At 36.9% G+C, this 15,055-nt stretch overlaps 1 protein-coding gene across 4 annotated transcripts; it reads right to left on the reverse strand.

Moving 5' to 3' along the window:
• Positions 1-519: 519 nt before the first annotated feature.
• LOC110830562 (dipeptidyl peptidase 9) lies at positions 520-14,138 on the reverse strand. Of its 4 annotated transcripts, none has more exons than XM_087345035.1 (18): positions 14,009-14,136; positions 13,492-13,554; positions 13,034-13,360; positions 12,301-12,448; positions 11,806-11,941; positions 11,487-11,627; positions 10,301-10,403; positions 9,736-9,912; positions 9,099-9,270; positions 7,759-7,966; positions 6,558-6,784; positions 6,084-6,219; positions 5,363-5,535; positions 4,518-4,637; positions 3,492-3,644; positions 2,339-2,481; positions 1,781-1,892; positions 520-1,498 (listed from the first exon to the last, which is right to left on the reverse strand). In XM_087345035.1, exons 3-18 carry the CDS (start codon positions 13,342-13,344, stop codon positions 1,406-1,408), a joined length of 2,553 nt encoding a protein of 850 aa, XP_087201161.1. In that variant the 5' UTR covers positions 13,345-13,360; positions 13,492-13,554; positions 14,009-14,136; the 3' UTR covers positions 520-1,405. The 4 variants fall into 4 exon arrangements, 3 of the variants coding, with proteins under 3 accessions (XP_087201161.1, XP_087201165.1, XP_021921338.1); XM_087345039.1 differs by having other exon boundaries at positions 13,034-13,382; XM_022065646.2 differs by having other exon boundaries at positions 7,810-7,966; positions 14,009-14,135.
• Positions 14,139-15,055: the final 917 nt, after the last annotated feature.

The raw sequence follows: 15,055 nt of genomic DNA on the forward strand, positions 1-15,055 counted from the left end.
ACTGCATGTCCCAGTCATCTCATCTTCCTTTACTTGATCATCTTCATTTTGGGCAAAGAATAAAAATTATTGAACTCACCATTATGTAATTTTCTCCAGCCTCCTGTACAGATATTACTTCAGCACCCTGATCTCAAACACCCTCAATCTGTTCTTCTCTTAAAATGACAGGCCTCATTTCACACCCATGCAAAACAAAAGTAAAGTTATTGTTTTGTATATCTTAATCTCTATGTTTTTAGATGGTTTATGGTAGCAAGCAATCCCAAAATTTAATGTTCTTAATTTCTTCATTAATAAAATTTTGTTGATTTTGTCCTGTAGTCTGGTGATTAGACATATTTCAACATCCTTATTAGCAACTAATATAACTCTCCTTTATGATACAGTTTTACTTATGATATTTCAGTTTTCACCTTAATCTACATCATCAGTGTAGACCAGAAATTAGGAAATATCTCTATAACCCATAACAGGAGAAATGAGAGGATAATTTATTTAAAAAGTAAAACTACTGAATTACCTAGAAGGATCTCATTATATCTATACATTTAAAATGAACTACATAAATAAGCAGAAGACATGTGGAAATGTACACAAACCAAGTGAGTCAGCAGAATCATTTCACTGAAGACATTAACTCAACAAATTAATTATGGTTATCTTGTGTTCATTTCCCTAGTCTTTGTTTTTTGGACTTCGGTCAGAACACATCTTTCTGTCATCCATTTTACATGTTGGACTTCAAGTACATTTGTAAATTAATGGTTTTAACATTCTGTACAGTAACAAATGGAAATTAGAACAATGGAGCTATTTCCCCTTAAAGTTACAAAATGATTAGATGAGCACAATATAAAATTATTCTTTTTACATAAAATCACAAATATTATGACTTTACACTGCATGATCAAATATTAAATTAAAAAAGAGATACTCATCCTCTTTTGCTTTCCTAATGTTTACAACACTAACCTCAACATTCATACTATGTTAGTAACAATATCATATGTATGTGGCGAAATATACAAATTTAAAACTGGAAAGACAAGACAAATGGCAACATTTTCAATTATTTTAATTAAGCTTCGAAGTTGGGTCTATCAGTTCAGTCATAGGTCATTATCATAATAATTGCAACACAAGTTATAGTATAAACAGGAAAAAATTTGTTTTAAAAAAGTCTATCTGAAAATGATGATTGCACTTATTCACAAAGTTTACTTGATGGCTACTGTGACAACCACCCAGAAAACTGTAATACTTTCCTTCACAAAGGAAACATAAATATAATTACACAACACTGCAATATGGGATGTAGGACTGGATATTTGCTGCACAGCAGAAAATACCATTGCAATATTGCAGTATTAAAAAGGGGGCAGTGCACTCAAATGTTCTTGCACTATAAGTGGTTCTGGAGAAAGGAAAGAAGTGTTGTTTCATAATGCTTGCTGGCATCCAAGTGGCGGAGGCTGTGTCTTTCATTTGGGTACACCTAAAAAATGGTCATCAAGTTCTAAGCAGTTTAACCATAACATATCATTTGACCTTAAAAGTGCCCTGACTATAAATCCCAAGTAAGAAAGATAATATGAAACCCTGGAATTTATTTACTAGCTCAGATGGCAGCTGATAATTCATAAATTTGGCCATGACCACTTCCTTCCATACCTTTCCAATTCTTCATTAATCTAATCATTTGAAACTATACAGTCTGAGCTAATGACTGTGTTGTTAAATGAATCAGATATAAATAAATAGTTGAAATCAGTCTTACCTGCAATTGATAGGGTTTTCCAGCTTTAACCATAGCAGCAATAAATTGGCTAGTATGGAAAAAGTGAACATTCTCATCAATCAGTCCATGAATTATCAAGAGACGATTTTCACTGGAAAATAAAAAAAAGAAGTAATAAGCTGGAGACAGTAACAGTGTACTGTACATTTAACAAAAGCACACAGGTCTTTTTTACATAAATTCTATACACATTCTAAGCTTTCTCATGCGTACTCCATGCCCCACCTATCTAATCCACCCTGACTGAAATAAGTAAAGAGAAGAAGAAGAAGAAGAAGGAAGGTAAGTAAGTAACAAACAAACTGCAATTTGTGAAATATGTAAAATATTGACCTCTTTAAAATATATACTTCACACAGCTTCAGTTGTTTTGCATTCTTTAAACAAAGAGGAAAAAATTAAAGGATGAAAGAAGCAAACAGACTACAGAGTCTTCTGGTGTCTAACATTTACTTCACCATACAAATTTACTACACATTTGCTAAGTCCAGAAATCAGTGACTCTTCTTTCCTTCAGTCTGAAACTGTGATACTCACTCATCTGGGAACTGGTTAACATAATTGAGTATGGATCCTGTCCGATACCCATGTGCATTGTTCTCGGGGAGATCCATGTACCTCTCTGTGTAGCCTGTATCATACAGTGTCCAATTTGTTACAGGTGCCCCAGCTATAGAAATCTGAAACATGTAACGTCTGTCACAGATCCTTTACTGTTACCCTGAGATATTACCTACTTGGGATTAAAAATATCACCATGTCACAGCTGAAGAAAGTTGGTTTTAGCCAACATCTGCTTTTGAGTGGAGCCTGGGTGAGATTTCAGGTTCTCAGATGACTGTCTTACGGGATGTTGTGCTGCACTGTCTGATTGTCATCACCCTGATGATGGAGGCAGCAAGCACTTCTCAAATGCTCGTTCACTTCTACTATACTATGTGATGCAACATCCCAGAATACAGTCATATTCAAATGAAAACTCTGACTGGCTGAGTCATGAGTGACATGGATGGAAATAGTAACGGAAAATTAGGGATGAGAATGAATTGATAATCAGTGGGGTACAGATTTTTTCCTTCAAATAATGTGTCTACAGAGTTGTAGTATACTGTTTACTGTGATGTGGTTGTCAGCAGTCCTATAACATTCCTGAAGTACCCATCCCGAGAGACCTCAGAAGGCAGGGCAGAAAGAACCATAACCTTACTAAACAACCCATGGGGCCAATAACAGTGCTCTAAAGAGCTAGGGCTTACATTTACATTTGGTATCTGGGAGCAAAAGCACCTAAACATTGGTGATGCAGGAGTTTCAACAGGGATGGCACTGAGAGGACAACGATGAAGCTTAGCTGTCCAGAGTAAGACAAGAGACAAGTGATGCCTGTAGTGAGACAAATTCTCATTCATGGCAACTGGCCAACACTTCATTGTGGCGGCAGTGGCTAGATGAAAGGGGGTGACGAGTCATCTAAGGAAGATACCTAGACTGGGGTATATGAGAGCAACAGCAAAGTGGTTAGCACTCCTGCTTCACATTTAGGAGATCTTTGGTTGAAATCTCAGCCTGGAGACAGACTGTCGTAATGGAATTTTTGTGGCTTTCTTCAACCCATTGTGAATGTGTTTAATGAAGTCAGCATTCAACCTACAGACCTCATGAACAAGGTATAGACAAGCAAGTTACTCACCTTGAAGATCTCAGGATGCTGAGCAAGTGCCATGAGACTCAAATAGCCACCATAGGACCAGCCATGAATGGCAACACGATTCATGTCTATAAAACCAAGGCTATCTGCCAGCCACTGCAGTACCTCTATCTGATCAGCAAGTTCCACTGTGCCCTGACACAAAAAGATAAAAGAAAGGTGACATATGTTCGCTGAATCATTACTTGTGCAACATTAAAAGAATGTTAGGGCTTTAATGAATGGTGAGGCCGTGTGATAGATCATGCATTTAGCTGTTGGTTCCTCACCATGGAGGTTCAGCTTCAATTCCATGGCACCTCATGGGGGATTTCTGGTTGATAAAGTAGCAATGCAGCAGGTTTTGCTCAGAGTACTCTGATTTCTCCTGTGACTAATCATTGTGCTTAAGCTGCATACTTATCTATGATATTATTATTATCAGGGTTTAGTACATAAGCTCCTGAGGCTGCACTGCCAAGGAACTTAGTCTAATCACATTCATAACTTCATAAATGATGAGGAAGTGAGTATAACTATTTGTTCTGTCCGACCTATACCTCTACCTATCACAAATTTTCTACACAGCTTACTCATGACCTAGAAGAAGAAGGTACAAACTTGTCTGAAATGTCAGTCACTATTTACCAGACCACATGGTGCCACATCCCAGAAGATACTGATGGACATATTTGTATTTTAAGATACATCCCAGCCAAGGAATATGTTCAGAGGAAAATATTTCTTACAGATGTATTCCACGATAATTCTCAAGAAGGATCAGTGAAATTGAGGTTCCTATAGGCTATTACAGTCTTATAAAAATTGATCATACAATAAAAATTTCAACTGAAATACAGGCTATAAAGACCATACAGAAAATACATACAAATCTTTTAGCCATAACAATCAAATATAACTAATCCATTAATATGAATAGCTACTAAGCCAGAAAAACTAAATAAATCAGAGTATGATACAAACATAAAGATTTTATACTACTTACAACAATGTTTTACTTGTACTTACCATTCTTCCTCGTAAATAGCTTTCAAATTCCAGACCCCGGTGTTGTGACCCTCGTGAATCAATGGCCACTACACAGTAACCCTGAGCAGCTAACATATGCATTCTTAACTGGCGCATTCCCTGAAAACAAAATCTTTGAAAACAAAAATTGCTGCAGTTCTTTCTGAGAAAGTCTCAGTAAATAAAGTACAACTATTCCCTATCACTAAAGCCATCTTTGGGGTTCGAGCAGGGATCTTTTGTATATACGACATTGTCTTCACACCAAACAATCATACCTGTTGTATGAGTTACTTTTCATTCAGTTTTTGGTCCCCAGTATAAAGATAGTGCAACTGATAGTGTTATTACAAAACTCAATGTTATGAAAAGATACAAGAATCATGTATCACATAAATATAAGTAAAATGGAACAAAGATTATAAAACTGTGTAAGATTTGAGGTTTTCACAGCGGTAAGTATGAAGATTTCCATCTTCTGGGTTGTTGCGCTGTGTAGTCTGGTAGACGTTTACCAATGTTTCAGAGGTCATACTGCCTCCGTCATCGGGGCGATTTTTAGTATGAAGATTTCTATCTTCTGGGTTGTGTAGTCTGGTAGACGTTTACCAACGTTTCAGAGGTCATACTGCCTCTGTCATCATGGCGTCATACTCTGATGACGGAGGCAGTACGACCTCTGAAACGTTGGTTAACATCGACCAGACTACACAGCGCAACAACCCAGAAGACGGAAATCATTATAAAACTGATTACACATCATGAAGATAGAAACTAATAACATATCAATTTATCACACTAGTAATGAATACATGAATGTGAGATATGGAAGCTAACATACCAACCTTGAAAGTATTGGATACCAACTGTACTTCAGGGCCCCCATATATGTTGAGAACAGTTGGGTACTTGTTTCCAGGCTGGAAGCAGTGAGGTTTGAACACCATGGCATACAGGATATCCCCTGATGAGATCTGATGAGTATACAGTTCTGGGTAGTAAAATTCACCTTCTGGAACTGAAAATAAGTTGAAATATTGTTGTCACAATGTGTAGTCTTGTAGGCAATTACCAATGTTTTAGAGGAACTTACTACCCCTATGGAACCTCAGATCTCAGGTGATTATTGTGGTGATTAACACTGGCCAAGGTAAATTACTTCACACAATGTTGCAAAATACATATTAACGAGTATTAAAATCACTTGCCCCTTGAACAATACATTTCATGGTTCAGGAGGATTATACATCAGATATTTTAATCATAACAGAACATATTTCATAATAAGAAAATAAGTCTGAAACCCAGAATGAAACCAATACTCAAAGAAGCATTTGAATAAAAACAAGCATCCTAACTTTCATTACCAATTAAAATACAATGTTATTCAATTTTAGAACTGTACTATACAGCTATGTTTAGGACTTGAAAAATTGTGACGTGTAGCCTTAAAATTCTAAAACTGAGCCAATACAAAGAATATATAAGAAGAATAGAATGTTCAGAAATTAAGATTTGGTTATTGTGGCTTACATTTTAGCAGTCCAGCAAGTAGTATACACTTACCAGATGGTTCTAATAAGTATCCAACAGGTATGAGTGTTATGCCCTCCACAGTCCAGTCCGTATGCGATATTCGGAATACCTGACATGTCGGCAACTTCTGGACATTACTGTACACAGCCACAAGCATGGTGCACTCCTATACGAGATATAAAAGAAGTAATGCAAGAAACAGCAGGTTTGAAATATGTCATACACTTTTAATAAGCAATTTTATTCATTCCTTATCACTGTGTAACTAGAATTAGCTTCAAGCAATACTTCTCAATGTGTTAATAAATAAATATCTTGCTGATGTCAGGAAAGGAACAGGGCAACAGGAAGTAAGGTTAAAAGCAATAAAAGGTAATTATTTACACATAGTAATATTTGTCGAGCCATCAGCTAGTGACTGAAGGACATGTCACAGATTTTGTGAAAGTAAATGAATTTCTGATCAAAAAGTGTAAGTTTATCATGTTCACAAAAAGTGCTAACCTTATTGAAGTCCACAGTATATGAGTAGCCAGGGTGAGTTAGCAGTCTAACTTCACCTGGCCTCCTTAAGGACACCACATACAAATGCTTCTCCAATGGAGACTCTCTAAGCCCCAGAAAGTACACCAACTGACGATCTGGATCAACCCATACAGAACGATCCAGAACTTCCCACTCGCCTGATGTTAGTGCCACTTTCTGGCCAACACGTGGTTGTAGAAATACACCTGCCAAAAAAACCCACAGCCTTTTACTGTTTAAAGAATTACTTTTGTAAGAACCAAAACAACATGTTAGAATCTACTCCTAATATGAGAGCTGATGTCCATCATGCTTGACTGCACAAGTGCATTGTTCATGCAATGTGGAAAAAATATAAATTAAGTTCTGATAGTGGTAATGCTGGTAGCAAAAATTGCAAATGAGGCTGTGGTGGTAACTACGATAAAGTCTGGCAGAGTTTGTGTTTGACAGTAGCCTGGAGTCAGGCAGTCAGTTTTGTGCTCGCGCATTTGGCAGGAATTTGGTTTCAATGGCTGTGAAAATGTTTTCATACTTTATTTACTTCATAAAGAAATTTTATGCACGTATTTTAAATAAACTCTGTAAAGTTAATGCTGTAATAAACTGTATCACTGTTCAACATAATTAAGGTCCATTCCTGTCAGCTTTTATAAGCCATACCACATTAATGTAAAAGCATCTAATGAGACAGATGGATGTGTTATAATACAGTATTGTTCCTTTCCACTCTAAATACCACAAGACCTCTTTCAAAGTATTGAAAACTTCAAGTCTTATGGGTAAATGGTTAGCATGCAACCTCACGGCAGTTCTTTCTTGAATCATGACACCAGCCTCTGTGAATACACGCATGTGTCTGTGAAACAGAAGGCAGAAGACAGACGGAAGGAGCGTTAGTATCTAATGCAGTACCCTCTTAATGTCTCTTTGGAGACAATGTATTGGAACATCAGTTCTAAGAAAACAATAACCAACTGGTTTTCTCTAAGGAGATGTTGGCTTCTCAGTAGTATTTCCATAACATAACATAACATACCATTATTAATTTCCAAATGATTACAAGCCACTAATAAGTGAATATCACCAATTTTCCAAACAAGATGACCCAGAAAACTGCATGCTAAATGGTGCTGTGAAAATGTATTAGTAAGTAAATGGATCTGAAATATGATTTTACTGCGCACAAATTGAAGAGTGGAGCTGAGTAGGGAAGAGTACAGTTCCTCACTTTCCATACGCTCCAGCGTCTCCTCCACTCCATTGCTCAGTCCGGACACCTGTGCCGTGATCAAGTAAAGATGTCGGAAACCAGTCTCCTCGCTTGCCCACACAAATCTCATCTCACTGTTGTCGTTTGTGGGGAAGAAGTACAACAGATCATTCACCTGACAAAAGCAAGCAGTAACAATAGTGAAGCACTGTTACACAGTTATCTCATCCAATTAAGTCCCATTAGTACCTACGTCTCGAACTTTGACCTTTGAGGAACAGCATCACACTATTGTAACATACTAAAATTCTTGCCAATAGTATACCACTGCATCTTGATGTGTCAGGTGTGTAAAGCTGTCCTGCTTCATGCCACATAGGCGCTTGGGGGGAAAGGTTGTAGAGCTCCTACTCATTCTTAACCTCGGCACTATACGAGGGTGAGTGGTCAGCATCATGCCAAAGTTGTGCTTTACTTCTGGGAAAGGATCTGGGTACCTTATATTATTATTAAGTGTTCTGTCTTACGACAGGTCCATTGCTCTACTGGACAGGATGTTGGGTGGGCCTCACACCCAGTATGGACACAGAGGCTAGAGGAAAAATCCTCTGCCCCTGTCAGGTATCAAACCCTGGTCATCCAGTCCGTAGTCAGTCACTATACTGACTGGTGACACTTCAGACACATTGAGCTCTCCTAGGGCTCATGATCTCTTCCAACAATTCCATTCAAGTGGCATATAAGTGTGCAGATATCAATATTAAAGCAAAGCCATGCCATGTGAAGTCTAGTAGAAGTTTACCAATGTTTCAGAGGTACTTGCTGCCTCCATCATCAGGGTTCTACCAGTCTGCACAGTGCTACAAGCCAGAAGACAGCCATCTTCATACTCACTGCCATTAGAACTTCAAATCCTACTTGAAAGATTTTTACTTCATGTAAAAGGGATTTTGAGTTGGAATTAATAAAAATCTATACTTTGGAATACATGTTAATACATAGCACCTGCAATGAAATTTTGCTGTAAAAAATAAAACTGGAAGGAATGGAAGGGAAGAGCCTCTGACCATTGAAGAAATACAGAAAATCTTTACATGAAAATTAAATGCTTTGTCGAGTAACATAATGCAATGAAGGCCTCACAGGTTAGAATTAACTTCTTTATTAATAAGACTAAGCACTTTTCACTTCATATATTTTCTTCATGACACTGTTTCAACAGCAGAGGTTATATCACCATATCTGGGAAAACGAGACAAACAAAATGGCAGTGGCCTATTAAATATAACATTTCTGTACTGACTTACATTGATCCAAATGTCTGTGTGCTGCGTATATATAACCTGGACGGCAGGCATGGGTGGGTTCAGGTTGTTCTCTACATTGTAAATGTTGGGTGGAGGTTCTGTAAAATTATCAACAGACAGAAGTACCAACTCCAGTCTCTGCTGTCTTCGGTCCAAAAGCTGCACCCAAATGCTGTAATTAAACAATCTCTTATACTACAGAAGGTGGTTTGCATATACAAATGTTTATATGTTCTAAATGCTTGCAATCTGCAGGAAAAGAGCTACTGTCTGATTTAGGGCAGTGTTACTCTGCAATAGCGTTCTGCGACATGGGACTAAAAAGTGCTGCAACATTCTCGACACATTTAACAATTGCTCACAAAATATGGCAGTAACAGTGAGATTGTGTTCATCCCTGTTTTGCAGTCCCATTGGCCAATCTTGCTGTTTATTTGTTAAATTGTTGTTACCTCAGTATTTTAAATATCCTTTCTATTTGTTATACACTGTGCTTTTCCAGACTGGCCACATGTATGTACCTAGCCCCATGTTTCTGAATTTATATTCCGACTCTGATTCTGTAATAAGTACCTTACCTTCTAAACAGTTAAGTAAAAAAATTCACAATCAAATTCCTAATAAAATAAATACTCACTGCTCTGCATTTGGCGTCCAACCTACTCTAACCAAGTATTCCATCCATGGAAACATGACTGAAAGTGGATATTGCAGTTCTAATGTATCTATGTCCATAATTTGCATATTCTCATTCAGTCTAAACTGTACCATCTTCAGATTAGATTTAGAGTTAGGTGTGCCAGCACGCGGGAACCTGTAAAAACAACAAAACCTATATTTTTTTAATATCTGCATTTAAGTAAATAAAATCTTAGAATTGGGAATAAAAGAAGGAGAAACCTCCCCACACTACCGGAGTCCTTACACAGCCACAAACAGTAACAGGATAAAGTCTGTAAAGCAGTCTGATTTATCTTAGATGTAATCATAAAATAAAATAAAAATGTACTGGTCTGCACACTGTTATTCATATTAATTATAACAGACTGATCGACTATTCCAGTAACACACAATTTTAATTTTTTGTTGAAAATTCACAAATTATTTAATTTCTTTCTGCTTACAACTTCTAAACAAACCACTGATCTATCTCAATGTATTTTTATGTGATTAAGTAGTTATTATTATTCAATGAAGCTCACCTAAATTCCTCTAGTTCTCCAAGATCTGCATTTGAAGATGGAAAACAGAATATTTTAACATCACTCTCATCTACTTCTTCATAAACAATTCGATACATAGCATCTGTAAAAATAAGAAAACAGGTAGTTAAGATTTCATGAATCCATGAACGATAATGTAAATTTAAATATATTTAATCTTTAGACATATAAATACAGTATTTATTGCCAGAATTAATATTTCCCAGACAACATAAATATGTTTATTGTAACACTCATTCAATATACTGTGCATTTCACTTGTTTGCAGCTTAATTTCCATGATCACAAGCTAATTATTTCAATGGTACTGTGCTTACATTCAAAGTTTTTCCACTAAAGCATTAAAATTCATTCCTACCCATTGAAATATTAAATGAAGTAACACCAAGGTGTGTCCCATGCCGTAGCCGCGCGGTCTGAGGCATCATGCTTCGGACTGGCGATACGGAATGCGCGCTGGTTCAGGTCTCGGGGGAGAAGAAATTTTCTCATGAGCTTTCGACCAGTGTATGGGACTGGTGCCAACCCGGCATCGTGAGGAAATTGGGGAGCTACAATACGTAGCGTAATCCAGTCATGAAAGCTAGCAATGGCTGGGGGTTTGTCGTGCTGACCACACGTAACCCTATATCTGGTTGGATGATTGTTCACCTCTGCTTAGGCATGTGAACGCAAGGCCAGCAGTCAAGCTAGTCGGCTTTGGCTCTCTGGAGCTGTTACGCCACAGATTTAATTTTTTTAACACCAAGATGTAATGAAGGTTATTCTCCTAATTGTATAGAAAACCATCCACTGCCCAGCCCTGAAGATTTTTTTTCAGACAGACAGTTTTATAAAATACAGCATACTGTAATTATTAAATTTAAGTCTGTAACCCATGAAAGGCATCCTCATTACTCGCACATTGAAAACCATTAATTCAAAGGACTGTATTTGACAATCGCCAAGTTGTGAAGTTGAAATAAAGATGGTAAATTGCTGGGACCTACCTCTGAAAAATAACCTCATATAAACAAAATCTATGTAAAGCTTTGAGATTAAGAAGGGGGTACAATACAGTATTACAGAACTGCCATCTGTTTCATTAGATGTCTTTGACAGTGTAACTCCTGTATTCATGTCAATAGCAATTTCTCCATATCAATATCATGTACACGTGTCTTACCAATACTTTTTGGTTGCCACCAATAACCTTGATATCTGTTGAATTCTTCCTGCATCACATAAGATGGGATTCCAGCACTTAGAGGGTCGTCTGCTAGACTGCGGCCACCTTTGTGAGCGAATGTCAGCCTTAACGTGCTTCCTGAAATGTTGAAGAACAATGTCCATCTTATGATGAGTCCTGATTTTGAGTTTCAGAAAAAGCATTGTTTCAGGTATGCTAATTGAGGGATGTCTAAAATGTGATACTTTAATTTCATCAACACCAAAGTTTACAGTATTTTTTGTCGCAGAACAACGGTAATGTATAATCAAATTACCTGTTAGTGCATGTGATACCCAAATATCACTATTACACACATAAGCTATGAGATCAGGGTTGGAAGGGCATATCTGAGGGTTAAGCTTTGCTCCACATGAATTCATGCGCAGTTCAGCTGGAAACAAGGGTCCATTCTGAAACAATTCATAAATCATATCACACGATATTAGTTTGTATTCATTGCAACTTCCTGTATTCTAAAGCATATCTCTTATATGAATAAAGTAGCTCTAATTGGGTTGCATTTCAAGATCTAAGCACCATCATGATTACTCCAGTTGATGGCTCATTTATGGAGTTATACAGAATTCATTTGATCTGGAAAAGCAAAAGCAGAGTGTCAATGCAACTGAACGTGTTTTTGCATGTTTTGCTGCTCTTAGCAGATTGTGTTCAAATCTCCTTATCAAAAAATATTTTCTTCAGGACAAGATCTTATGAGTACTACTGAATCACTGAAAATATTTGCCCCTCATTCCACCAGACTTCTCACCATATATCCAGTATCGAGACACTGGAACAGACTGCTGGCCGCTGGAAAGACTAGTTTCCCTGACTCTTGGTGGAGTTCATATGAAGTGATTCCCCATGCCGCCAACCTCTTGCGCTCCCAAAGCATCTGTTCTTCACGTGAGAACCCACTGTCAGAAACACATAATTAATGTGATCAACAGACAAAACAGACAAAGTTTTCATGAGAACTTATGACATGGCTTCCTTCAAATGCTTCAATGAATATGGAAAGTTTACCAAGAGCTACAAAGAAAAAAATATATAGTTCAGATATTTTCACAGGTACACACTATCTATCTAATGCAGTATTCTAACAGGTTAATGAAAATCTAAAACCAACTGCAGAGGTCTCAACAATGTCATAAAACCTCTTATCATCTGCATGAACCTCAAGACACCGAACAAAACCTGTACTATTTACACATTCATCTAGATGGAGTAGAAAGCATGAGCCATAAGACCCATTTTAATAAAACCCTTCCATCTACACCTAGGTATATTGAGGGGTCTCTTCCCTTTAGGCTTTCTAACCAAAATTTTGTACACATTTCTCATCTCCCCCATATCTTTGGGCTGACATTCAAACACATGATCTACCAAACACAAAACATATGTTGTACGCATCACACAAAAACTGTCAGTTTGAAATGTTGGTCTGTTGTCAGTTTGTGACATATGGATCAATAATGTGTTTACAGGAATTTACCACATACCTTGTGACACTTGAAAGGCTCTGGAAATTTGCTTCTATTACAGGAAGCCACTGCAGACGATGTGATCCTGTGTGATGGTCACTATTCATTACATCTGCATAAAGTAATGTTGTTTCCCATCCATTTACAGGAGTGCTTAAGAAATAGATGCGTGTCCTTCCATCAGGTAAGGTCCTAAATGACACAGAACCCGGCACCATTGCTGATAAACTTGATAACTGGCGACGTAAATCACAAACCACATTCCTCAGCTCAGCCCAAGAGCCTTTTTCAACACTGTGACACCTTTCAGGCTCCTCATGGTCTTCCATTTTCCACGACTCCAGCCTCAATAACAGAGCACCAAAACCTTTCATTTATTCTATAAATCTGACAATGTAAAAAATAACCCAAACAGATTTATAACTTCACAGTTACTGGTGACAAAATACACAGACAAGGATCTTAAACATATTTACCTGCCAAGGCTTTAGAAGTCCTTCTAACAAAGATTTATTTTGGTAAAGGGCAGCATAGCAGCTCTGTAACATTACATACACAACCAACTCATAAAAATACAAATCACTTCTTCGAATAACTTCATTCACATTTCCACTTTCGGAATGCATTAATATGATGGTAAATGGGTTAAACAATGTGCCAATGTAATTCAGTACAAAGAAATGTAATTAACGGGCAGTGTGGTTAACTTCAATGAGTAATTTATAAAAACAACTGACTGCTACCTTGACCATTGCGTTTTATAATCTGATTAATATGCATCTGCTACAATAAAATGTTTGCCAAAGTTTGACAAATGTAGCAGCTGATAACACCAAACCACACTTTCCACAACACTGAACTACGAAACAGACACAAGACAAAATAATTCCAATAACCTTATCATGAATGCAGATAATGTAAATAAAACAATGACTTTAATATACCCCTTATATTTTGGGAGATAAATGAATGCGGTCCACACACTACCCTCACCTGCTTTCAGTTCAGGCCCATGTTCATTGCCCTCTATCAGTGTACGTTGAAAATAAGCACAGAAGACGATCTACCAGCGTTTTCACCGCCTTCAAAACATTACACATCTAATTGCTTGCAACAAGCACTTTAAATGCCATTGAATCGGTTCAATACGTATTAACAGCAAAATATATTTGTGCAGACCATGCTTTCTGGCAACTCTAATTTATCACCTGTATGAAATGGGTGAAATCTTTATAAAAGTATGAACTGTAATTGTAGTATGTACTGTATTATTTGACGTATTCCACGTCTTATTGTCATCTGAGTACCGACACCTTTCGTTTTGCTCACGTTTCTACCAGACGGACAAGAGTCCGTAAATAAAGAATTTCACTGTTATTATTATTATTATTATTATTAATTATTTATTTATTATTGACTGCAAATGGGTTTATACCCGGTGGCAGTGTTAAATAAAACATTGACAGAAAAATTTGTTTTACTCTTTCTATTCTGTTTTACCTCTAGTATGTGTTCATATAGACTGTCTACAATTGCAAGTTTTGATTTGTTCATCATTTCCTTTCACCAAAGCTCTTGTCAAGTATTTATTTTAATACGACATGAACACACTAATTGAACAGAACGTAACATTGATGACAAATCGTTTAATAACCCTTGATACGACGTTATAACATTCTTAGAATGTCTCCAAGGTCCTTTCGAAATACATTATGGTTAGCGTTACTGTTATTGTTAAAAATTTATAAATATAACCTGCTTAATTTAAAACTGATTAGTGTATCTAATTAATATCTTCCATTGAATCATACGTTCTGTAGAGAAAAATTCTAACAGCTTTTGTGAGTACTTGATACACTTTCAAATGCTAGTAGTTGGTACAGAACTTTATTACAGATGTGAGAAATTACCGAATGAAATAATTACACGTTCAAATTCCAAAGAAAGCAATTTATTGTTTAAAGCCTTAAATACGTGGCGTGTATACTGTCTGACGGTGAAGTGAACATTCTTTAAATGCATACTTGTGCCAGAACAATG

The sequence above is a fragment of the Zootermopsis nevadensis genome, unplaced genomic scaffold (assembly GCF_977971745.1).
Source record: "Zootermopsis nevadensis isolate Lab colony 2312 unplaced genomic scaffold, Znev_1.0 Znev_ptg000001l, whole genome shotgun sequence".
Lineage (NCBI taxonomy): Eukaryota > Metazoa > Arthropoda > Insecta > Blattodea > Termopsidae > Zootermopsis > Zootermopsis nevadensis.